This window comes from Schistosoma mansoni, chromosome 1, assembly GCF_000237925.1.
Source record: "Schistosoma mansoni strain Puerto Rico chromosome 1, complete genome".
Classification (NCBI taxonomy): domain Eukaryota; kingdom Metazoa; phylum Platyhelminthes; class Trematoda; order Strigeidida; family Schistosomatidae; genus Schistosoma; species Schistosoma mansoni.
The window spans coordinates 13,340,529-13,368,217 of NC_031495.1; the positions used below are offsets into that span (position 1 = coordinate 13,340,529).

The 27,689-nt window shown below is 31.0% G+C and overlaps 1 protein-coding gene and 1 non-coding gene across 2 annotated transcripts; both read right to left on the reverse strand.

The window, feature by feature from the left end:
• Positions 1-4,108: 4,108 nt before the first annotated feature.
• On the reverse strand, positions 4,109-7,985 carry Smp_141340 (hypothetical protein; the record flags this gene model as incomplete). The annotated part of the gene is made up of 2 exons (XM_018793316.1): positions 4,109-4,367; positions 7,966-7,985. 2 exons carry the CDS (start codon positions 7,983-7,985, stop codon positions 4,109-4,111), a joined length of 279 nt encoding a protein of 92 aa, XP_018647841.1.
• A 16,185-nt stretch (positions 7,986-24,170) lies between these two features.
• On the reverse strand, positions 24,171-24,242 carry Smp_tRNA_00341_Pseudo_TTA.1.1. The gene has a single exon. It is a non-coding gene (tRNA).
• Between the last annotated feature and the right edge of the window lie 3,447 nt (positions 24,243-27,689).

The following is a 27,689-nucleotide window of genomic DNA, read 5'->3' on the forward strand; positions in this document are numbered from 1 at the left end:
CTATGCAACCACGTCCAGGTCGAAAACCAGCTTGGTTTTCTCTAGTCTGCTCTTCACGAGCTTTGGTTAGGCGACCTAGTACTATTGAAGCTAATATTTTAGACACTATATTAGTCAAACTGATCCCTCTGTGATTGTCACAAGAGGACTTTTGTCCTTTCTTATAAACTGGCACAATCAGTGATTGGGACCAGTCAGATGGAATTACGTCCAGTTCCCAGATTCTACCTAAGACCTCAGTCAATCTCACTGCTAGTACTGGACCACCATCCTTAAAAATCTCAGGGGTCAACCTGTCAGGGCCTGCTGCTCTCCCTCGCTTCAGATTTCCTATAGCTTTTTCAACCTCACAGAGGGTTGGAGGACTTACATCAATTTGCCATTCAGGACGACTGGGGATCGTGGGTAATTGAAGTGTGGCTGAAGGCCAGTTGAACTGATCCCTAAAGTGTTCTGCCCATCGATCCAACCTCCTGGATTGAGAATGAATTATATGCCCATCTTTATCTGAGATGGTTTCACTGATATTCGGGTTCCTAATACCGGTTTCTTTAACGAGTCTGAATAGCTGCCTACTGTTACCTATTGCCGCTGCCTTTTCCATCTCTCTTGCTTTCGCTACCCACCACTGTTCACGATCATTACGTAGACTTCTTATAAGCCTGCGCTTAAGTTGACTCCGCTCTTCGTTATGCTCAGAGCCAGGTGGGATGAGTTTACGAGCATCTATCAGTGCGGTAGATGCTGCCGAGATCCATTGTTTCTCCCTAACGTTATGGTTTACCTTATTAGCGGATATCACTGTTGATTCCACAGCTTTTCGGATGTCATTCCACGCTGCCTCGGGGTGGACACAACTTACATGGCTGCCTAACTGTTTTTCTAGTTGTTCCTGAAATATATTCTTAGCTTGCCTACCATTAAGTAGAACCCTTAGAGGCTTCCCTGCAGTGTCTTTCCTACGTCCAGTAAGACGCAGACAAATACGTGCTCGCACTAGAGCATGATTAAAGGTAATGTCAAGAATAAATTGTTCTATTGAAATTGTATTCATTTCAAATCAAACACGTTGATAAATGTACAATATTCGATATACATATAATATATAGTGAAATTTATTGAATTAATGACTTCATAATCATCTAATAATTATAACACTCAATGAATAATAACCTATACCTATAATAAAAGATAAAAATCATATAGAATTAATCATTTCAATTCAAGTTTTATGGATTAAAATGAATATTTAACTTGTAACTGTCAATAAGTTCATTCAGTGAACATTAAACCATCTTAAATTCACTTAGTATTGTTTGTTTGAATCTTCCCATTGATGATTTTAGGACTGTAACTAGTCAATCTCTAATTGGCATATATGCATACTGTGAGTATTGCCTCTATATAGCCTTAATTAACATGCATTGTAAGCAAAGATGGATAGTGGCTAGCACCACCTTGATTAATGAAAGACCAGTAATATTATCTGACTTTTTTTGTATCATTTTTAACTTACAATTAAATGTTTAAATCATTGCTAGTTATAGTCATCATATGTGAAAAGTATATTTGATATAATCTCAACGATTAAGATTTAAATAATTCCAACGTTTCCTCCAGTTAACTTGTCTGAACTTCTTCAGGGTAATAATGAAGTCCAAACAATTTCACTGGACTAAACGTTGGAATTATTTAAATTTTAATAGCTGAGATTATTTCAAATATACTTTTCACATATAATGACTTCTCTATACTCCGTGCCTAATTTTTGTCAAACTATTTGTTCTAACCTTGACGAATATTCATATAAATTGTTGGTAATAGTTTAAAATATTCCAAATCCTACAAAACTCTCCTCCTGGAATCTACTGTTAGCCACAATCTATCTATTGTAGAAACTTAAGTTAGGCAAATTGAGACCATTCATATAATATAGTTCCACACAGAATTACCTATGATAATTATCACTGTGTAGAATACATTCAATAATGAAAATTTGTGATTAAATCTGGTATCAAATTTATCAATGCTATGGAAATCTTTGGATTTCATAGTTTACAACACAGTCTGACTTGAGTGAAATAACTATTAAAAACCAGAAAACATTGGACAACTCTTATGGGAGTGCATATCCATAATTCCATTAGAAACCAAATCTGTTATTTGCAAACCTTACGATGAGAGATTAAATTTCACACTATCTAATCGATAATCGATTGTTTGTATATCTCACTTCCATTTAGTCAAGATATTATAGGTAACCGTCATTTATAGCTACCGATAATAATTATCACACATCTGATAGGGTTGAATGTTACATGTTTGTCCGTAAACCACAAGTTTATAACTAGAATATCTTAAATTTACTGTATTATGTAATTATTTTATCATTTAAAGTGATGATGTATGACTGGTCATTTCAAATATAATGGTTTATTCATTCCTTGTTCGAAGTTCAAGTAAGTTTTCTTAAATCATGAACTTATGAATTCTTAATCAATGAATAGAATGTCAATCTCTTCTAGTCACCAACTAACATGGTGAATCTAACACTTGATGTTTTTACAACTTTTTGGTTCGAGGACTTGTCTCTTGAATAACAATATGCTTCGGTTTGTGATCTTATAGAAGGAAATAAAGGTTATAATGGAATCAGTCACATCTAAGAATCATATAAACATTAAATGTGGTAACGATGAATATATTCGTAATATCCTAGTTAAGTGTATCTCCTCATGTTATAACTCGGAGTATCAAATATTAATCTCACCGACATAACTTATTCGAAGTTAGTTTGACTGTAAATTGTCAAGAATATAGTGTATTTCTGAAGACACTTAAATGATAATTGTTCTATCGAAATTTATAAAATGGACTAATTTCTTTAAGGCGAGGATTTGCAAAGTAATGACCGCATTTCTACAATTGAAGAACATATGGAACACAAAACAACTGTCAACTAATTTCAAAGTGAGAATCTTCAATACGAACGTCAAGACAATCCTACTGTACGGAGCTGAAACATGGAGAACTACTACATCCATCGTCAAGAAGGTACAAGTATTTATAAACAGTTGTTTAAGCAAAATACTCAACATTCACTGGCCGGATACTATCAGCAAAAGCGTTTTATGGGAGAGGACAAATCAGCTTCCAGTTGAAGAGGAAATTAGGAAAAGACGTTGGAAGTAGATAGGACATACATTAAGGAAATCACGAAACAAGCCCTAACTTGGAATGGTGAAGAGAAGCGGAAAAGAGGAAGGTCAAAGAACACATTACGCCGGGAGATTGAAGTGGATATTAAAAGGGTGAATGTTAACTGGAAAGGATTGCCCAGGATAGGGATGGATGGAAAATACTGGTGAGCGGCCTATGCTCCTCGACGAGGGGTAACAGGCTTAAGTAAGTAATTGCTTTAAATGCTATATTTGTAAAGTTTTACATATTTGAATTGAGTATACATGATGATCCTCTTATTTTGATCCCTACTATTCCTGGAATACTTTTTACATTTAATAACAAAAACATAATAATACTGATGTCGAAATATTTGTCTATGAGTGATGAAATTAGCCTATAACATTGACTTTACTAGACTGAATACGTTTAACTATCATACTGAACTTATCAGCTTTTTCACAACAGTAATATATCATTTTATTTAAACTAATCTTTTAATACCCAGTTGGATTTATTTATTGTTGTTCTTAAATAAATCCACCTGGGACCCTTCTATAGTTACCGTCAGTTCAAAACCCGAGTAATTTAGGAGGTTTGGGCATGGGATTGTCAATTCAATCCCATAACAAAGAACCTTAATAAAAAAACTAGCTAGATAAATTGTCTTAGGTAAATGGTGAACATAAATCAATTATAGTGTTGTTTCCAAATAAATTGGAATATAAAACTGGTGTTTTTGTTCGAACTAGAAAAATTTATTTCTCAACGACAAATTTCACTTCCTTATCACTTCAGTAACTCCTTTATTATATTGACCGGATATTAGGCTAATCATTTCAACTTAAAATAGTTCAGCGATATATAACCACACTACTGAATAAACAACATAGTAGTCAAACTTTTTAGGTGAAAAAACAACAAGTTGCTACATTTCATATGATGTCAGTTTTTTCCTCAATAAATCCATCACACCCATTATGGCAGCATTACATTTATCTTGTTCTCGATCTTGTCTATGAAATCCAATTAGCATAACAAACTGTAATCCTTCTTCAGATCTTAAATATTCTTCATTTGGTATTTGTAGTCGCGTTGCTGTGAAAGTACTCAAATTGATTTTATTTACGCCACTTTCTTCGATGGCCATTAAAGTTTGATTGTAATCGGCGTAAAGTATTCTATACCTTGAAAAAGAAAAAATAAAGATAATATTCATAAAGGGTATTCAAGTTTTCCAAATATTCATCTTTTTACTCATACGATGAAACGTATGATTTTTTACTTCTCTGAGATATTGACGACAACCCTGCTAGGATTCAACTTGAATAACTAATAAATGTTTATAAAGAATATTTTGATTGTTAATAATAGTCTTAAGTAGTATGAGGTGATAATGAATTACCTGTTCAGTATACTCTCGTTTTATAACCAATAATATAACTGATATTATATTATTTTATCAATTACAAAACTATAGTCAGTTAAATGTAAATTGGTTACTCTTTTCCTTCTTTTAAAATTTTGACACTTATTTTATTTGTGTAATCACATGGGTTATACAAGCAATAATCATTCGAATTGCTACTCTTCTGTTGTTCTGACTATATGTTAGGGGGATATGGTAATCAGAGTGAAAAATATACGGTAATAGAATTGTCAATTTTTTATTAATAATACTGTTGAAAACATAGCAATTGATACCGGGCTTTTATGTGGAAAATATTTCCGAATTTTAACTTTGTTCATCAGCTGCATCCATTTCATCTTTCTTAAAACTAGATTTAATCAGATTTCAATAACTGTGAAGAACAAACATTAAAAATCCCTAAATTTTGAACAGTAATTTAGTCTTTTATGATCTACGTCAACGAACTGATCTAAATCACCTAACTGTTTAAACCAAGAAGTACCCAAAAGAAAGTTATTCTTCGGGAAAACTCCATGAGATTGCTCAGTAGTTCACAATTATAATCACACCGGGAATTGAGGTTTAAAACCTGAGCTCCATTGAAAGTCAACCATGTTCAGATAGAAGACATTTGTTAAATCATAACACTGAAAGATGGTTATGGTATACCACAAACCGACTGAAATTAGAAATGTGAATCACTGGATGTTGACTCAGTGGCTTAAAGACTAAACTCTCGTCGCAAAAATTGAAGGCTCAAGGTCCAATTGTCAATAGTGTCATACATATGGATTGTTATGAAGTCTTATTTTAAGATGAAAGATCTGTATTTCTAATACTTCCTAATTTAATGGTTACTTAACTAATATGATTTCATGATGTAAATTATGAAATTCAACAGTTTCTACAAGCCCTGTGTACTAACATATTATAATAATTTTCTCATCTCTCCCGAGTGGTTAAATCCCATCTTATCAATGAGTCTTTCTTACACTTAACCAGTATAGTTTGCATTGTGATTGAATCTAAAAATTTAGACCATTCAATTATAATAAGTTTGTTTAAAGGTCAGGTGATTAATATGAAACTTGAACGTTTATGTCCTGATTCCTTATATAAATCATGTGTACTAACTCTTGAGGGCTCTTAAAATACTAGTACATTTTCGTTTCACCATTATACTTGTTTAATTACAGTTTAATTGTATCAATAATTTAATTATATAATAAAATTACAAAGAAATACATAATTTGTTTTGAAAGTAGACTACTGGCAGGATCTCATAATATATCTATCATATTAAAATCTTATAAATGAATATGGATTATTGATCATTAGTAACTGTGGATATAACAACAACAACAACAACCGTTTTTTTATAGGAAAGTTGTCAGCACAATCTTCCATTCATTCATATCATATGTGTTCAACATCAGTGTCAATCAGTAGATATATATAACCACACACACACAAGTACCAGTCACCGACTTATTGAAGAATACCAAGTTACATTCTAAAATAATTTGATCATTATGTAATAAATTCTCTGATTATTGCAATAGAACAACTAATATCGATCAATCTATTCATATAGGATATTCATACAGGATAGATAAATAAATATGAGAGAATTAAAGTAATAATAATTATTACTATTATTTATATATTCTATAAATTAAAATTATATCCCTTTTTTGTTCAAATTAATAATTAAATATAGAATTTTCAACGACAACAACAACGAAAAATAAAAGAAAGAGAGGGTGAATATATATTGAATCATTTGCAAATAATTTAATAATTTTTCATTTAAAAACGTCATTAACACAAAGAATCATAAATATATAATAATAATTATCCAAACTATAGATACATACATTCACACACACACATACACACACAAATAGACGAATATATATTATAAATACATAGATACACATACACACACATACATACATATAAAAATTGCAATTAAAAATAAATGCGTGTTCAATTTCAAATTTTCTATTTTCCTAAAATTAATAATAAATAATTAGAAAAAAAGAGAAAAAAATAGAAAGAGAGGGAGGGAGGGAGAGAAAAAAATAGGGGGTAAGTGAATAAATGAAATTTATTATTTTTCTCTATTTTTACTAGAGAATAAAAAAAAATTAAAAAATCTATATAATTAAGATAGGAAAAAAATTTTCTTTTTTATTTTTAGAGAGAGATTCGATTGAAGTGAAAATAATTCACGAAATGTTTCATTTATTTATTTATTTTGTGTATGTTATTATTGAAATCATTCTCTATATTATTATGATTATTATTTTGTTAGTTTGTTTGTATGTATGTATGTATGTTTGTTTGTTTTTTAAATAAAAAAAAGAATTCAAATTAATATGAAATTTATAATTTCCGAATATTTTATTCGATTAAGCTAAAAAAATAATGACAGAGAATAAGAGGGTATGTTACATTAAAATGGAGTGGAGAGAGGATGTTTGCAACTATCATTGTGTTATTATTATTATTAATGATTATTATTACTATTAGTGCTGCTTTCTAAAAGAATTTCAAAAAAAAATCATTTTCTGACAGAACTACTAACTAAATGTGTGTTTTTTTTTACTTAAATACGTATAAATGATGATGTTTAGGATGAAATAGGGGGGGGGAAATTGTGATATCTTTTTAAAATGATATTAATTATTATTATTATTGTGTAGGATAATTATGTTTAATTACGATCGAAACTCATTAACTTTTATATCACAAAAATGAGAAGAAAAAAAAAGAGTTGATATTTCAAGTATAATCTCTTTATGATACTTTCTCTCAGGTGTAATCCTAATGTGTTATGTTAGTTTGTTGTCATTAAAGTGATAGTTTACTTTCAATAATGAATGTATGTTGTTGGCATGAACAAATGAATGAATGAATGAAGTATTATTCGACTAGTTATGAACTCACTTTCATTCTATATAAATGTAGAATAATCTTTTTAATTACTTTAAACTATACATTTTTGTAAATACTTTCTGTCTCTTACTCTCTCTTTCTTTCTCTCTCTCTCTCCCTCTTGTTCTCTACAGTATGAGCACATACAGAGATACACAACAAAATACACTCATAAAATATCTATTAAACAAATATAATTTTATCAGAAAACTCTACCTCTCTATTTTGTCAGTAAAAAAACAATAAGCATGATCTCTCTCACTCGTTTCTTCTCAAGTTACATAATCATAATACTATTCTTTAACTAAACAAATTTTCACTTTTGTTACTCAAAACTTTCCCTACAAACTATATTTATGATTTAATTTAATGAACAGTTTCAATATCCTGTTCAATAAACATTGTCATTATTATCATCATCATCATATACCTACTTTTTTTCATGATTTATCATTACTAAAGCTTTACTCTATTTACAAAAAGGGAAAATAATAATGAATGAATGAGTGTTTATTTATTTTATTTATCATTAATATTAACAATATTATTGTTTAATTTTATTCATAAAAAAACACATTTAATTTAATATATTTTGATGAATCTAGTTAATTGTTTTGTTTTTTAAAAGGAGAAAAAACAAACACTCCCTCTTTTTTTCACTCTATATTTGTTTATATTTATAAATACATAAATATCTGAAGGGGTTTTTGTAGAGATTTGGTATTTTCATAGTTGAAAGCGTGAGTCAATTGAATCTAGACCACCAGGGAAAACCTGGAAGCAGTGGACGGCCATTTCGTCCTATTTGTGGTTGGAGTTAGACATAAACACCATCGGATGCTAGCTCAGCGGTCTATCGGTTAAGTGCTCTGGCGCGAGACTACTATGTCCTGTGTTCCAAACTTATCAGGCAGATCGTGATGCGCACTGCTTAGGAGTCCCACAATAGGACGGAACGGCCGTCCAGTGCTTCCAGGTTTTCCCTGGAGGTCTAGCTTCAATTGACTCACGCTTTCAACATAAATATCTGTTTTTTTTAATATTCTCATTATTATTATTATTATAATCTGAAGGAAGGTAATACTGATTTATTTCACTATAATATAAAGGTTAGGGAGATGAACATGATGAGAAGAGAAAGGATTAATGATACAATTCGAATAGTGAATATCTATGGAGTTATAGTTAATATTGCTTAAACCAATAGGTTTACGAGAATCATTAAGTGGGAGGTTACTTGTTTTAAATTATAATACTTATCATATCAATATTTTTCTATAATAAAATAATTAATATAACTAATATAGGATTAGTGAGTCTATTACTAACAAAATATTAATATTAGTAGTGTGATGGGATACAATTAATACTTTGAATAAATAAACAAAGTACCATTGTTATTATTTTCAATAATAATGCTAAAAGTCATGCTCAATAATAATTCGCGTTTAAATAAACAAAATTAATTCTCTTGATTGTAAACAAAAAAAAACAAGTTAATCCCAGTTTCAGTGTATCATCTTTTGGTCATTATAGAAATATGTACATCTATGTGTATGTGTGTGTGTGTGCAGGCGTATAGATTGATGTTTCAGTGTACAAGTACGTGTCTAATTACATATAATTAATGCTATGGATTATTATTTATCAGAAATTAATGCGTTTCAAGTCACATAAATTATGCATAGATCATTACACTTACATATAACACACATGCAAATATTCATTACATAAAAAAAGTCAATAAGATAATTCTATTTGGATCGTATATTTTTAAAGAAAGCAACTCTTTTGATAATTATTTCAAAATAATAACCATAATAGAAGTAATGTTATATATGACTAAATAGTATATGTCAAATATATTAGGAACAAACAATTTCAAAAATTTTCATGGTTGAAAACATGAGTCAATTGAAGTTAGACCACCAAGGAAAACCTGTAAGCACTGGACGGCCGTTTCGTCCTATTGTGGGACTCCTCAGCAGTGCACATCCACGACCTCACCTCACGAGATTCGAACCCAGGACCTATTAGTCTTGCGCGCGAGCACTTAACCGATCGATCACTGAGCCGGAATCCGATGGTGTTTGTGTCTAACTTCAACCAATCCACAAAGTTGAGCAACCGTTCTCCAATTGTCTTCGGTGAGTTCCAATCTCACAACAGACGTGATTTGAACTTCACTGGTCACTGGTTCTCACGGCCATCCAGTGCTTCCAGGTTTTCCTTGGTGGTCTAGCTTCAATTGACTCATGCTTTTAACTATGAAAATACTAAATCTCCACAAAACCCCTTCTGCATTTCAAAATTAACTGAAAAATATAACATTTGACTACTTATTAAAAAATATATATGCTTGTATGTATTAGTATTTTTTGTGACTGTTTACATATATGTAATATCAAAATGCTTACAAACTCGTATTGTAAATTATTCAATTCACATATACTCAAACTTAATGATTGATCACTGATCTGTGACCAATATCTTGTTTATCTAGTCGTTAGTAAAGGAAATAAGAAAAATTGCTAAACTGTCATATTTACAAAACCATAATGTCGAGGAAACATTATACTCAAGTTTTACAAAAAATTTTTAGGATCTATGTGGTGTAAAATAGAAAGTGTTTTTGAATAACTGATTGGTTACTGGGCGGTGACAAATATCAGGTTGGTATAGTCCCTCAATACCAATCGAGTTCTATAAATCGAAAAGTTACATTTTTGGCATTAGTTTAAGCGACTTGGCATTCTAGTGTAATATGTTTTAATGATAGACGGTTAGAATTACTCACTAAGAAAACCTCGCACTGGTTTTTCTGCTACCTGACACTCGTCAACAGGGGGTACCTGTAATCTTAAGAGAAATGATGCTTCCTGACTGACTTCATGCTGTGTAATTCAGCTTCATTTTTTGAAACATTAACATTGAGTTGTCCAAACTTCAACTGACCTCCTGTAAGAGTATCAGTCCCCTCAATATTGCATATAAGCTTCTCTGGCAAGTATCAATTAGCACAAAATCTAGGTAGAGTAAATTTTCTTATTTAATACCTCTAACTACCTATTATCATGAGGCATCACACACGATATCAAACCACTAAGATTAGTAGGCGGGCAGCAACTTGTTGATCAGCAGAGTTTAATAAGTACTACAGACTAGACAAACAAAAAATTTGTGACAACTCAATGATCAATTATTAGTAAATAGTGATAACGTTTAGTATAAGGTAATTTTTCCAGGAAAAAAATTGTAAATCACATAATTTACTCATGGTGATTCCAATTATCAACTATTTGATGTTTATAAGTGACGAAAATAGTTCTACAATGTATAATTCATACAAATTTAAATTATAGGTCAATTCGTGATATCAATAACATCCAATAGTCTCCATAAACCTCGTATATTGATAATTGTAAATTGTAGTCTGAAATTTTCTGAATTTGAAATTTCAACGATCAAAATGATTTTGGAACGTAATCAATAGTCTGAATTTTTAATACAATCGATTTTGCTAGACTATGAACTCAAATAATGACAAAGGGACAATTTTTTTCAAATCTAATCATCAATTCCATTTTATAACAAAAAATATATTTGCGATGATTGATTTGCAGTTATGTATCTAAGACCATCTATCAATGTAGATTTTGACTTATTTACATAAGAGTATTAAATAATTTATATCCTAAATGAGTATTTGTAAGTTAATGAATGAATATGATTTTTTTTAACTGATATCAGTCGAATGAAACATCATAAGAATATCTACTTTCTTCAGGAAACATACATACTGTAAAACTGCTACTGAGACCTTCCAGGGTTACTACTGACTGCCCTAAGCCAAAAGAACAGAAAAGGGTTGGGTTTACGGTTACCGACCCTAGCTTGTAATACAAAACTTCTTTGAAACTGCTCGTGTGACCATAACGTTTTATAGTTATCTTGAGTTTTCCAACTCATTCCTTAACTGGAAGTAATCAGAAGAGACTGCTGTCGATAGAGGTTTTATGATAGTCATTATTCATTTGATAAGTATATCTGCAATCTTTAGGTAACTGATATTCTCTGTGGGAGTCGGACTTGTGACATTCAGTAACGCATTCAGAGACGCTACCATTGGGGGATTCGGCTAGTGACCCATCTGTAACAGGACTGATATTTTTACACTTATTAACTTCTGACTAGGAAGCAATGTCATTTCTCTATTCACCCAGTGCTGGTCGAATTCTGTTGATCAAGTTGTAATGTAAGCACTGATGTAATTGATCAGTTATTGGATCCATTATATTTTATTTAATAATATGTTGATTTGTAATAATTGCACGATGCACTAGGCTAGAGTTGTGAGTTAGTTTATAGTATGAATTTTTAAAAACGAGAATTCTGCTCAAAAATGTAACACTTAACAGTTCTGAATGAACTCATTATTCATTGAAGTTTCACCATGATTATAGTATTTAATTTGATATTGGAACATAAATTAGCCTAAGGGGATTACTTGTTTTCGATTATCTATCAAGTAGCATTCTAATCCTAATGAACATTGAATTTTTATTTGGATAGGGAAGATTTGTAGAAATTGTAGAATTTTCATAGCTTGAATCGCCTAATCATTATTGAGAACCTGAAATCACTAGAGGTTAAATATTCGCATGCATGACTGAATGTTCCAAGTTCCATTCCCTTCGATGAAGTTGTGTATGTCCATCACTAGGGAGTCTTACTTACTTACGCCTGTTACCCCTCGTCGAGGAGCATAGGCCGCACACTAGCATTCTCCATCCAACTCTGTCCTAAGCAATCCTTTCCAGTTCTTTCCAGTTGTTATTCATCCTTTTCATATCTGCTTCTATTTCCCGAGGAAATGTGTTCTTTGGCCTTCCGCTTTTCCGCTGCCCTTCCGAATTCCAAGTTAGGGCTTGCCTCGTGATATAGTTTGGTGATTTCCTTAATGTATGTTTGATCTACTTCCAACGTCTTTTCTTAATTTCCTTTTCAGATGGAAGCTGGTTTATCCTCTCCCATAAAACGCTGTTGCTGATAGTATCCAGCTAGTGAATGTTGAGTATTTTGCGTAAACAACTGTTTATAAATACTTGTCACCTTCTTGATGATGGATATAGTACTAGGAAATCTTATACTAAGATAATACAACCATCTATCATTTTCACAATTTTTTAAATGATTTTCTATTTAAAATCAATTCATGATTTCATTTATTAAAAAAAAAAAACATTCAATTTATTTATAATTTTTTTTTACTTACTTTTTACCCCATAATAATAATCCACCATTTTTATATAAATATGGTTGTCTAATTGCCCAACATAATTTTTCACAATCATTTTTATTAGGTATATTGATTAAAAAATTTAATTGATTATTATTATAATTAAAATAAGAATAATATTGACCAATTATATTAAATTGATTAATAAAATATGATTCATAACAATAATATAAATGTTTTATTGATTTTTTTATTAAATTATGTAATTTAAATTTTGGTATTAAAGAAATATGAAATAAAAATACTTTATCAATATAATTTAAAAGATTAATTTTTAAAAAATTTGACCAATCATATGAAAGGATAAATTGACTGTTTAAAGTTCTCAATATGTTATTTTGAATAAAATTATTATTATATGATAAATCATGAATATTAGATCTTGTTGAATATTGATTATTACCATTATTATTATTATTATTATTATTATTACTATTATTATTATTATTAGTTGATTGAATTAATGGAGTAGATGATGGAATCCGTTTTTTTATTACATTATGATCAATAATACTTGTCACATATAATTGAGGTTGATATTTTTCCTGTAAACATTTTATAATATAATACATATAAATTTAAAGAATAAATGTTTAATTATTTTTTGATTAATTAAATTAAGTAATATTATATGAAGTGATATTGAAAATTTTATTTCTTTTTAAAGATTTTCATCAGTATGTACCCTAAGGATTGGTGTCTAGATCTATTAATCTAAAAGCATCTAACTGAAATGTTCTTTTGGTGATTGACTGGATTATTAAGACGTTGACATCTGAGGGGAAGCATGGAATACAATGGACATCTCAGAACCAATTAATTGATTTATACTTCGTAGGTGACCCATCCCCCCTATCCCATATTCACGAACAAATACAACTAAAGTAGCAGCAGCCCCTGCATCAATAGGCCTCAACATACACAAATGAAAAAGTATGATTCTCAATTACAACACGGAAAACACTAACCCAATCACACTTGATGGAGAAACTATTGAAGAGGTGGAAACATTCACGTACCTGGGAAGCATCATTGATGCAGACGTAAAGGCGAGGATTGGCAAAGGAAGGGCAACATTTCTAAAATTGAAGAACATGCGGAACTCAAAACAACTGTCAACTAACTTCAAAGTGAGAATCTTCAATACGAACGTCAAAACAGTCCTACGGTATGGAGCTTCAGGAAATACCTCTTGAAGTCAGTCATTAGTGATCATATGAATATCATCAAAAGGGGATTTTGTGGAGATCTTAGTAATTTTATAGTTGAAATCATGGGTCAATTGAAGCTAGACCATCATGCTGAGGAGTCCCTTAATAGGACGAAACGGCCGTCCAGTGCTTCCAGGTTTCTCAGGGTAGTCTAGCTTCAATTGACTCATGACTTCAACTATAAAATATAATAGTTTATGTCTTCAACTTCAGTAAATTCTTGGAAAAATTCCACCGTTGTGGTAATGATGATATTTTTAAGAGGTCTCCGAATAGCATGAAATATTTATTAAGCTCTCCTTGATTTGAGATCATTCCTTACTTCGAATTAAATCTTATTATCCACTCTTGGTGCCATTGTTCTGCCAATCCTTCAAGGTATTATTTTCCAGCGATACTCTGCAGGAGTAAAAAAACTTGGAGATTTTCCTTGAATATTCATCTATGTTATTTGTTAAAGCAACGCGGATCATCAATCTCCATCATTTTTGACTAGATCTAAGATAGTGTCTGGCTATCTCATAAACGCTAGCTTTCACTCTCAGTCAGTAGAAACATTATTGGTAATTGTAACGCTGATCATGGGATTTTACCCTTAAAACATACTCTATCTTTACAGAAGAACAATTAAACAGAACTGAAGTCTTATTTGATTATTCCATTCAAGAACTTTCAGACCCAAAGATCTGCTTCGAATACTCAAAGTTTTTCCAAGTTAAAATCCTATTCGTGCTAGACCAACATTTAAAGACCTCATTAAGACGAATTCGTCAATCAATCCGCATATTTTTACCACAAAAGCGGTTGGAATGCCCCACAGCCACTACACCACAGATAAACTAGTTTTGATAGTAATCAAAACTAGGATCATGCAATGACTGTATATTGCAAGTCTAACTACGAACATCTCAACTGAAGAAACTTCAATTATAAACTTTTGTAAATAAAGCTACTTTGGTTGCTAGCGTTAGGTTTACCCTTCAATTCGTTATTAAATCATTTAAATCGTGCTTATTCCGATTGCATACCATCAACGTAGTCCCTTATCTGCATTTTTAGGTAGATATCTTCCCTATCTCTGATGTACTCAATCTATTTAGCTGATTACAATTATAAAAATTATTACCGCCATTCAAATTTGCGAGAAAAAAAAGGATGCAATATATAAATTGATACCTAAAAAACACTGATTAAATGAATATATTAGAATATTGAAATTATCTCTGTGTGCGTGTGTGTGTCAGCTCGTTTTGAGGAACAATAATAAATAATTTTACAACATTACTTGGAATCTAAAAATATTTTTTTTTATTTTTTTCTGCATTTTTTTCATGAAGAAAAAAATTTTTTCGATATGTTTTAGAGTTTTATGTTCAAAGCGAAATATTTTCGATGTTCAACGAAATTGAAAGGAAATGATGCTACAGATATATATTCATTTCTTGTATAAAAAAACATACTACTGTTATTATTATTACTATTAGTAGTATTAGTATTATTATTGTTATTAGGGATGATATCATGACATGAAGTAAAGAATATCCAATAATAAAAATTTATTTAATATTCCTAAAAATTAAATAAAAAAAGAGATAATATTCTGTTCGAATTCTTTTTCAATGAAATAATGTTACATTGTTAGAACAATGAAGTTGTTCAATGTTAAATAACGTGTATCTAAACGCACACATACACACATACAGAGACTTACACAAGTATACACTATTGTTGAACAATGAATGTTGACCTTTGTAAAATGAAAATAAACTAGAAAACTTTGTAGAAGGAAATATGATGAATAGGAAGAGAGATTGATGAGTTAATGTTGATACTAACAATGAATATTTTTTTCTCATTAGTTTTATTATTATTATTACTAGTAGTATTAGTAGTATTATTATTATTACGAAAAAAATAATAATAATACCGGGAAAAAAAGTTTAAAATAGTTTTCTATTTATCTACCGGAAATTATTAACCTTCTACTATTATTATTAATACTTATAATAATAAGCAATAATGTTAATTATAAGTTCGTAATTTATTTGGAAATATAAGTATCAAAAGTTAATCTATTTATAATAATATTAGGTTGAATAATTAGAAATTTATGAGAGATGTTTCAAAGATGATAGTTGTTTCATGTATACTTCATAAGAGTCCAACAGAGACAGAAATTCCCAGAGATCAAATTATTCTTCAATATTGATTGTTGCTTATAAAGCGAGAATTAGCTGTGTTTACACACCGGTGGGTATTCACATGTTCAGCCTAACGGGAAAATTTTTAAATGGTGATTTAATCATTTAAAGTTACAACACCCATTCATTAACTACTATGCTTTAGTAACGTAAAGGGTTAGTGAAAATTGTTGAATTCCATAATTTAAGTGATAAACTGACTCTAGACAGCTACCGAAGACCAGAAATGACTGAACAGGCAACTTTTCGCCATTAATAGTAGAACATGATTATACAATATCGTGAACCAATTGAAGTCACAAGTGTAAACTGATGGATGCCAAGTCAACAGTTTAAATTATTAGATATTCGTCGTGAGACCTGAAAGACCTACATTCGACTCCCTGTAGGGACTGTAAATACCCAACTACTGATGAATCTCATATTAGGATAAAGTAAATGTCCAGAGCTCCCTGTTTTTCAATAGTTGTTCAACTAAGACCAATTCGCGATGTAACCGATAGTAAATCTATGACTTAACTGTTCATCCTCAAGAGAGGTTGAATATTCTAAAATTGTAAAATAATAATCATAATTCTTGTCAAGTTACAATGATTATTTAAAAAATATCCTACTCTCATAAAAAGCTCACCTAGATTTATAGGAAAATGATAAAACATACAAAAAGAACTCAATATTTCACTTCTATACAACTCGTTTGTGTTGAAGTTAGCTTTATCATGAATTGAAATTGATTAAGAAAGAATTAATAACCAGTAGATATCAGATACGTCTTTCGTCTTCATTTAGTACTTTTCAGTAGTGTACACCTACGAACTCACTGTGAAATTTCCGAATTTTAATCAATCATTTCAATATCATTCATTCCATTTTCACATGTTCTATGGATCTACATAGAATTTAACATAATGTTAATCTCCCTTAATATGGGATTAGTTAATTATATCCTTGTTGTAGATTTGTAAAAATATTGTTCTTTGAAAAGCCTTTTGGTAGTATCATTTTGTTAATGAGAATAAATTTTCGGCCGTGTGAATGTTTTTCGTTTTAACTCCTCTCACGCTATTCGCAAAACGTCATCCCAAACACCTAATGGGATGTTTATATAAGAATTTATAGAAGCAGTCAGTTTTCCATTTTAGTACTGTAGTGAACGAAGACTTGGCCAGGAAAACCAATTTATTGTTGGTAAAAAAGATAAACCAGATATTTGATACATTATTTGTAAATCTTCCTTCAGTTGTCCTTTACATGCCTCATGATTCTTTTAATTATGTTGTTATTACAATTGCTCTCTTTTTCCTTTCCTGTTTTCTTCAATTTAATCTCCTCAACCTTCTGCTTTCTATTACTGATACATACTACTTATATCTGCCAATATAAGTAGTATACACGACAATGCCAGTTTGCAAGTTTCTTCATCACAGTGGGATTACGTCAGGGTTTAGTTTCGAACATTAAATCCAACATAATTTTGAAGAAACTGATGTTGCCGATAAGAATCAAATTCACATAGGATAATTTTCAAGTAGAAGATGGTATCTTTAATCCATGCTCACCAGTTTTACACAAGTCTCACTGTTGATTTGTATATGAATGAAAAAATCCATAAAAAGTGTTGTTATTTTTATGTAACCATAACAGATAAACGCGTAAACAGACTACGGATGATTACCAAATGAATGAATGGTATGGTATCACTTATTGTTATTACTAGTAGTACTACTACTGTAGTGAACAAGAACACAGGTGAGGGCGATCGATTGTAATTCAATATAAAGTTACAGAGCATTTTGGTAAAATATCAGAACCATAATCTGAATACTTCATTTTTAAATTTCCATCATTTGTCCTCCACGTTCTGCATGTTTCTTCCAGTCCACGATTCCTTCCTATTTTTCTCTTCAACTCGATCTTCCTAGCCTTCTGCTGCCAGGTTTTCCACTTCCGATTGCTGTTACATACTGCTTATGTCTTTTGGCATAAATAGCATACATCACACTACAACTACTACCACCATTACTACAACCGTAGTGTATCCTACTTATGTCGACAAACATAAGGGGTTTGGAGCTGTTGCAGAGCTGATGAGGGCGAAGCAGCCCAAGGCTAAGATAGTGGTGTTGAGAATGCTGCTGAGAGGTAAGGAAAAGGTAGTATAAGACGGAAAGACATGGGAGGCGGACAGAGAGTGGTTATTCGCAGAGTTTGACAGCCCAGTGGACAGACAGGAGGTAATGAAGATGTTACGGTTGGCCAATTTGTCGGTAGATGGTGACCCGCTGGTGTTGGTAGTAGAGCTAACCTGGTTGCTGTCACGCACTGCCGAATTTGGATGAGGAGTCAGGAGCACAGTTTTTGGCGTCATAGTTCATCGAGAGAGTGCCTTCTGCCAAGATCTGAAACTAGTAAACGCCGCACAACCCATGGGTATCAGTGAGCTAGTAAAAGTAACCAAAATGTTGATGACCCAAGCAGCTCTGGTGGAGTGTGGAAGTCAAGAGATAAGCACTGTCGAGAAGACAGATGAGCTGCAGCGTGAGACTGCCGCAATACGAGTGAATAACAACAGGAACAACAAATGTTGCGCTCACGGAGGAACAGGCTATTGCAAGAGAAATTGTCCAACAAGACGAAAACGTTAAGATTTTAGTCGACATAATTCTTGTTCTTTCTACCCAATGAAAGTGAGGGCTGTTGCGTTATTAGATACAGGAGTAGTCTATGCGAGAGCAAGTATAAACGAACGGGGTTTAGTGTATCTGATCGATACAGGGGCAGTAGTATCATTAATAGGCAAAGAGCAATGTAAGAAACTTAAGCCATGTACATTAGCAGTCCACACTATAGGGGGGGGGCACACGTTAGGAGTTTCGGGAATGTCTAGCAGTATCGTAAAGGTTAGTGTTGATGAGATAAATTTTCCGTTCGTGGTAACCACAAGCCTACCGAGATAGTTATTAGGAGCAGATTACCTAAGAGAAATATAGAAAATAATTGACTTAAAGAGCAGGGATGTAGTCACGAAGTACAGTTCATTCCCAATATATGGAAGTAGCATACACCATACTATAATAATAGTAATAATTATTATTATTATCACTACCCAAAGTGTTCATCAGCTTGTTGTGGTAAATTTTACAGCATTATAAGTCAGTTGTCTAATTTAATATCCTTCCCTAAGTATTCACATTTATTTTCAACTTTGTTCAAATTACAATTTGACCTTATGTTAAAAGTATTTCAAAACCAGCTAAGTTAATCACAATTTAACTATTATGTTCAACAAAAATTCTAATAAAAATTTGTATGAATATTGCATGCATGTTAACCATTATAATATTCAGTACAATGATAGATTACCACTATTGTTGATACTAATGTTTTTCTTATTCAAGATACAGCTGTGAAGACTATCGTAGTGTAAAATTTTAACTTAATTCCTCAATTAAATAAACCAGTCAACTTATTCATCATTAATTGTATAGCTTTATCTGTATTGTATCTGAGCAATAAATGATATGATAGTGAAGAAATATTGAAAATGTATAGAAAACATTTTCAGGTATTCCGCTAGGTTTTTGTCTAGTTAACCTTATCATTTTGTAAGTTTATTTTAAATTTATCCTATGATTTGTGGGCAAGTGATTAATTATAACACTATGAGGAAATTAATTTCCTGACAAAACACTCCATTTAATTAGTACATTAAGTGATATTACCCGAAAAGCGATTAGTAAACGATACAATATATTTACAATTGATTGATCACCGGGTGGTGATCAATGTCATATATATTAGGTCCTTCTTAGTGCAAATCGAATCCTATCGACCAAGTTGAAGTGTGGCCACTAGTCCAGGTGACTCGACGTTTTGTGCACTATGTTACGATAAGATGGTGGTTAGAAGTAGTCAACAGAAAACCCTGGACCTAGGTTTCGTGCTACTTGGCACTCGTCAGCAAGGTGTACCTGTAATCTTAAGGGAACTGACGCTCCTTAACGGATCCGATCTCGTGTATACAACGGTAGTTTAAAAAGATATGACACTCAGTAATAAATCAACATAAACATCTTAGTCCTACAGGTGATCAACCAAGTCCCTGATAGATAATTGTCTCAGACTGTGAAGCTGAGCGACGACTAATTTAATCTCACACCAACCAACAATTCTCTCAAGGCTGAAGATAACCCCTACTGACAAATATCGACTATCGAGGAGTCTAGGTTGAATAAGATTACCTGTCGAATACATTCAACCATCGAACGTATCAATGTAATATACGCGATGTCAAATCACCTGGAACAGTGACCGCAGTGCAACCTGATCCATATAATTCAATCAGTATTAAAAGACAAGAAAGATATGACATTGATCATTAGTCAGAGATTATGAAATGTAAATATTTTATTGTTTTTTCTCAAGTATATGCACTGATACAACCAACTCTCAATTGGCAAAGTAGAATTATACCTGTGAATAGATCAAAGTGTATAACTACTTAATAATTTCAGGATATTTTTTTATTTTCTAGAAAATATTTAACTACAACAATAAACTATTAGGTCAAACATTACATCTACTTAATTCTTCTAAAATTGAAATCTTTATTTCAATAGTTTACTCTAACTGTTGAAGTGAAATATCAATAAAAAGTTATATTTAAAGAAACGAGTGAGAAGGTGATGGATATTCGTTTGGGGATTTGAAGCCCATATATTTCTGAATGTTTAATATTTGTACAACATCTAGCTTTTTCTTTTGTTCATTTAGTGAGTGAATGCTTCACAACGTTTCATAATTTTTACTGAAGATTTTGTTTTAAGCCCTAACTTCCATTTTATTTGTTTCTTCATTTGGTAAGTTGAGATATCTTATAGTAACGTGTTCACAGAAATCATCTGTAGATAGCCTTAGATGACTAAAATGAAGTTCCCAGTGAAAATTAAACTATACACATTAAATGAACGGGAAATTATTCGAAAATGCAAGAGAGAGCACTTTTATTGAACATCATAAAAGGATAACTATCCTAACACCTCATAAAATATTTAATTTCTTTTTATTTCCCACTGTTTATTTGTTAAATCGCTCTTTATTCCATTCTAGTAAGATAATAAATATGACAAATTAGTTGTTAAGGTTATGGATCTTTATCAACTGATTCGGTTAGGACAAGTATTACAAGTGCCTAACCACAGCCCACTTAAACGAGCCATATTGGGTGGTATAGGGTTGGGCTGGAAAAATACCAGAAGTAGGCAAATCAGAAATAGACATCTGTGCCTATAAAGTCATTGACCGTTTGTTCAAACCTTTTGATAGACCCAGACTACCTGGTTGGAATTTGTATGATAATCAAGATGAGTAGTTGAAGACAATGAGTGATATGACTCAAAATCGTTCAAAACGGTACATATGTATTCATTCTCTGTCTTCTTTTACACTTTGAATTCTAGCCATATTCTCCACATTTAGTCTTTCTCACCATCATTGGTACTGAGATTATTTCGAATTACTTGTTTTTCATCTTGTTAATTTCATTTCATCATATCAAGTTAGGGGCAACGTACATACATTCCACTCTTTATGTTGATTATAACTGACTACTTAATGGTATTGATCAATCAATTTAAATGTAAGAACCTAATCTTGGCACTGTCAACAACAATGAAATTTACCTTAATTTTATTAACGAGGTATAATATAATTTATTAGTTTTTTTCTTCTTCCATAAAGCGACCCAGAAGATTGCTGAACCATCTTATTTTATTAAATTAGTAAAAATTATTGATATTTTATTCACTAATAATAAGCAATCCCATGAGATAATAATTTCTCCTCTACCATCTTCGTTATTATTCCCCCATAGACGCCTGTTTAAATTAAACTCACTAACCGAATAGTCAACTATTATTATTATTATTATTATTATTGAAATATTATTGTCGCTAATTCGCGTATTCCCTCTCTCATATTCCCCAATGACTGTTCACCTGATAGCTAAATAACCAAAAGTTAAAAATCAATCCATTCCGGATAATTCGTGTTAGAAATAATTTTACCCTTTCTAATTAATATGACCTAGTGGATTGTTACGTTAGTAATCACAAAATGAATCCCATTGAATGAAATAATTTGATAATGAATATGATTTTACTCTTCTCCCTTCTTGCCCAACCCTTGTATCCTACATCTAATTAGACTGTGGAAATATCAGAAGAACAATGAATTGGTTATTGATTGTGAAAATAAATTATGATTATTTAGCTAAAATCCAACTATTTATATATATTTTTATTAATTAACCTACAACTACAAAACATGAAGAATAGTTGCGTGATTAACGCTGACTAGTCGGTAATAAAATTAATTATTTAATAGAATACTATTTACGAGCATAAATCAAGGTTGAAGGTAGATCGACTACTATCCTAACGGTTAACACTTAAATGTTGACTGATATTCATCTTATTAAATTACTTTTTATTATAACAATCAAATTTTCAATGTTCTTGACGAAGGTGATAGTTTTCTAATACTTCTTATAATTATAGTTGATAATAGCCTACATACAGTTTCATGTAAATTCGGTTTCATATTTTCCTGTATTTTTCATTCCTATTGTGGTCGTCAGTGTGCACTACTGAACAGCTCCATACAGTATAAGATAACTATCTACTACTCCCTAGTTTCAATGATACTCCAACTCAGATTAATCTGTGACGAATAGTACTAATTCGAAAAGGGTTATTCAACAAAGAAGTAAATGAGATAATTTGATTTGAACCGATTACTTACAAAATGCTTCGTAATGTTATTTGATTTCGTATTGACTTTTTCTCAATGAATCCTAGTCATAGTCATCATGAGATCATGCTAGGCTAAGAGAGCAAATGTTCTGTTGTTATATTCTTGTTTTCTCTAAGTTATAGTAATTTTCTGATGATAAATATCTTACTGAATCATTCTCATAACATTTATCAACTTACTAAGTATTCAGAATTTAATGATATATGAACTTACATACTAACGTCAATATGAGAATAATTCGGAAATATGTATCGTTAAATAGATATCAAGACTATCCACTAAAAGATCTGAAAAAAAGATCGAAATCAGGACCATTGAGCTACAGTTGTGAAGTCAAAGTTTGATGAATGGTCAACATTTTAGTGAGTCAGCGATATAGTCAGGTTATCAGTTTATGATAATTATCACATAAATAACTTAATTTATCACATAGTTAATCACTAATGAGTACACTATTGTTTAATTAAGTAGTTTATAAAGATTATTAAAATTTATCAAAACCGTTTCCAATAATGACTGAAATCAATTAAGATATCCCTATCTAGAATCGAAACACTATACTTAACATAAATATTTTATTTCCATTAATAGTAAATTGATCAGCATGAAAAAAGTATATTGATAGTTATAATCTCTTAAAGAATCAAACATATAATTTGGTATATTCAATACAAATTCTTCGAATCCTTCAAATTAAGCTAAAATAGTAAAATATTTATTCATTTATTACTTTTTACTTTATAAGAACTTTCGTCTAAATTAGAGCGAATAGTTTCACAATATTTGGGCGCCGAGTTGATGTAAGACAATAAATAGAAATAATATATTTATAAAATCTCAGAGAATGAAATTAAAGTAAATCCAACGTTTCGCCTGGCAAGGATTTCCTTGAAAAAGTTTGGACTAGATTGCCAGACGAAACGTTGGATTTACTTCAAATTCATTCGCTGAGATTTTCACAAACATATTACACCTATTTAATACTTTTTTACTTTGTTTAACTTAATTTGATAATTGTAAGAAAAGATGGATAGTGGCTAGCAGTGAAATCCAGGATGCGCGTTTCGTTCTATTTGGGACTCGTCAGCCGGATGTATCTGCATCTCAGAGTTGATGTTCACCCTGGGACTCGAACCCAGTACCTTTCACTTTAAACGCTATTGCGTTATCCACTCAGCTACTGAATCTTTATAGCCACTTTGATAATTATCTATAAATTACAGATTGAATATAAATTAGAATTTTATTTGTATCACTTAAGGTATATTATTCTTTAATTGATTTGAATTTTTCACAAAATCATTTTAAATAATATCCATTATATAAAAATAAATAAACAATTTTTTTGTTTATAATAAATCTATATGTAGCACCTCATTTAATGAAATTATCTTCAAGATGAAAAAAAGATTTTTTTACGTCTAATGATAAGTTAGTTTAATGAATAGGTAAGTAGAGATAGTATATTAATGTGTATATATATGTATATATAATGTATTATCTCCAATGTAGTCTATGTACACATACATACACACACACACACACTTTTTATACTCATTATCACAATCAATTTAATTGCTTTCTTGTGCTTATATCCATTTAGACAATAAACCCTCATTAATTCTAATCTACAATTATCTTAAGCTTAATAAATGTATACTAATGTATAGATAGATAGATAGATATAAGCAATTCTGCCTATCTAATTCATTAATTTCATCATTTGTATCTGGATATAAAGAAATTGAATTTCTTCATTCCTTCTTTTTTTATTATTATTATTATTATTACGAGACAAAGATAAATCATGTTAATTATCTCATCTTTATACATACCTACATACATACACACACATATACACACACATCCGCACGTAGGTGTATGTACATTCTCATAAATACACGCACATATTCATTATTTAATAAGAAATAATAGTTCTTATCTCTAGGTTATTTGATAATCATAATTATTTCTTAATTTAATTAACCGATTCAGACTGTTTTATTATTATTATTATTATTATTATTATGATTGGAATCAAAATAGATGTACAGATAAATAGATAGGTAGTAGTTAGATAGATAAATAGATAGATAGATAGATAGACAGGCAGACAATTAGATAAATAGACAGATGAGTAGAATATGTTTTAATCACTGTGATTATCTTCTAAAAAAAAGAGTAACATTTTATAAAAATATGCATATTATGATTATAATAATTTATTATTATCACGATTGTATTTAGTCTATAAAAGGTTATATTAAATGGACAAGTTTTTTCATAGTTATAAGAGTAATACTACTTATAATGATAATAATGATATTGTAGAATAACTTATTCACTATATCAAGCAATAAAGTAAGAACTATAATGTATAAAACTGCAAAAGAATTCCAAAGTGTTTTCATTTAAAGAATAACAGAATCCTACTAGGAATATGATCTGAAATCTGTGTAAGTTGACACCATTCGGAACTATTCCTATGATTAAACAATTATGGAGTATGTAATGAGAAGATGAAGATTATCAGAACTATGTGATATATTAGCGCAATACATTTCGAACAATCTAATCACACATATACTTGTCAGTGGCCGAGTGCATAACGCGATGGTGTTTGAAGCGAATAGTACTGGGTTCGAGTCCCAGAGTGAACATCAACTCTAAGATGTAGGTACATCCAGCTGACGAGTCCCAAATAGAACGAAACGCGCGTCCTGGATTCCACTGCTAACCACTATCCATCTTTGCTTACCAAATTTGACACCTAGTTCTGATAATCTTCGTCTTCTTATTACATTATCGAAATTTATCAAAGGGACTAATTGTTTTAAATTATGGAGTATTTTAAATGTAATTTCTATTTATTTTTATTGGATTCATGCGTAAACTAACATTATATCTTCTCAGAAAACCGTAGATCTAGAGTTTTATTTTAGTCTGCGCTCACTAGATAAATATTTCTGGAATCTTGGGAAACTGATACTTATCCACTAAGTCAGGAATCCTAATTTACATTAAGGATTATCACAATCAGAGATATTCTAATTAATCTATCACCAGTGTGAGGGGGGCTTGTTTAAATGATATGTTTCCAACTACTCAGTCGTTGAGTAGTGATTACTCCCATGTTTTTGATTTCATATAGAAAATTTTACGCGTCATATCAACAATTCTAAAGTACCACTTTATCAATAATATTCTGTGATTCTTATATGTTAACCGACTTTAACAAACATAATTCACTGTTTTAAGCAAAGATGGAGGGTGGTAGCCGGAGGATCCAGGACGGGCGTTCCGTTCTAGTATGGGACTCCTCTGCAGTCCCATACTTCTACGAAATAATCGTCCGGTGCCTCTAGTCATCCAATGGCGGTCTAACATTGATCGGTCCATGATTTCGGTGAAACCCAATAGTTTTCACAAGCCTAAACTGAAAATACTAATGAAGTATTTATCATGACTAAACAAATGTATATTTTTCAGTATAGGGTTGTAGAGAATGTTGAGTTTAGATTGATATCATGAATGGATTAATGTCAGATAACTATTGAAAATTTGGAAGAACTGAATGAACGGTTGGTCTTAGTATGGGACTTCTCAACAGTGCATGGAGGCCTTCCAGTGCTTTCAGGTTTTCAATAGTGGTCTAACATTTATCCCTTTGTGATATAAATATATATTTGTTTTTCTAGACAAATTTAAACTGGGAATCTTATAGAAAAAACTCAGGCTTGTACATTCAACAACCACTGTATAATATCACTTAAATATTGAGAGTTGAAAATATAATGTAGAGTTCTCAACTCTGCTTTTTGGCTGTCTGCCGAATGAGAATATATTGTAAGAGTCATTTTCTTAAAGTGATAATTCCAAATAGAAAAAAACTATGTAACCTTGGTATATGATAATATGACATGCGATAACATAGTCGATTGCATTGCGAATAATAAATGAAATTAGTTTTTTCCAATTACCTATAATATGTAATCATATCTTGAAGAGTAGTTATATAACTTAGTCAGTCAGTTATATCTCTTGCTTATAAATGCTTATTTGTAAAATATTGTAGATATATGTTCATACAGTAGGTTATCAGCTGAATGATGTCAAATACTACTGAATTCAGTTTATACAAATTCTAACTGTAAATAAATCATGTCAAAAGCGGAGTATTCATAAATCATTTTAACTTATTTCTGGAGTCAAATAAATCCTTAACGACAATCATTGTGTTTTCCCTAAGCGTCGTCGGATTAGGATTTTTCTGTACTAAGTATGAGTCGGTCAGGCACCTAGAAGACTTAAAAATAATTACACTATAAATGTCTTTATGAATATTAAAGGTCATGAATGCTTTTCATCAGGCAATGATTTAAGCTAAATACTTAATGAAAACTAAGAAGCATTAGATATTTTAGTTTCCTTTCATTTTAAGGGTTCTAAATAGGCTGTATCTATGAATACTTTTACCACCAACTTCCTAGCTGCTTTTTCGTCTTCAAAGTCCTTCAATCTTTAGTTCAAAACGGAAAAACTACACGAAGCATGAGAGAAGTTCTACCCATAAGGTTTATTTTTGTGTGGAAAAGAAAGAGCAGTGATAAGATAATACATGACATTGTGTTTCG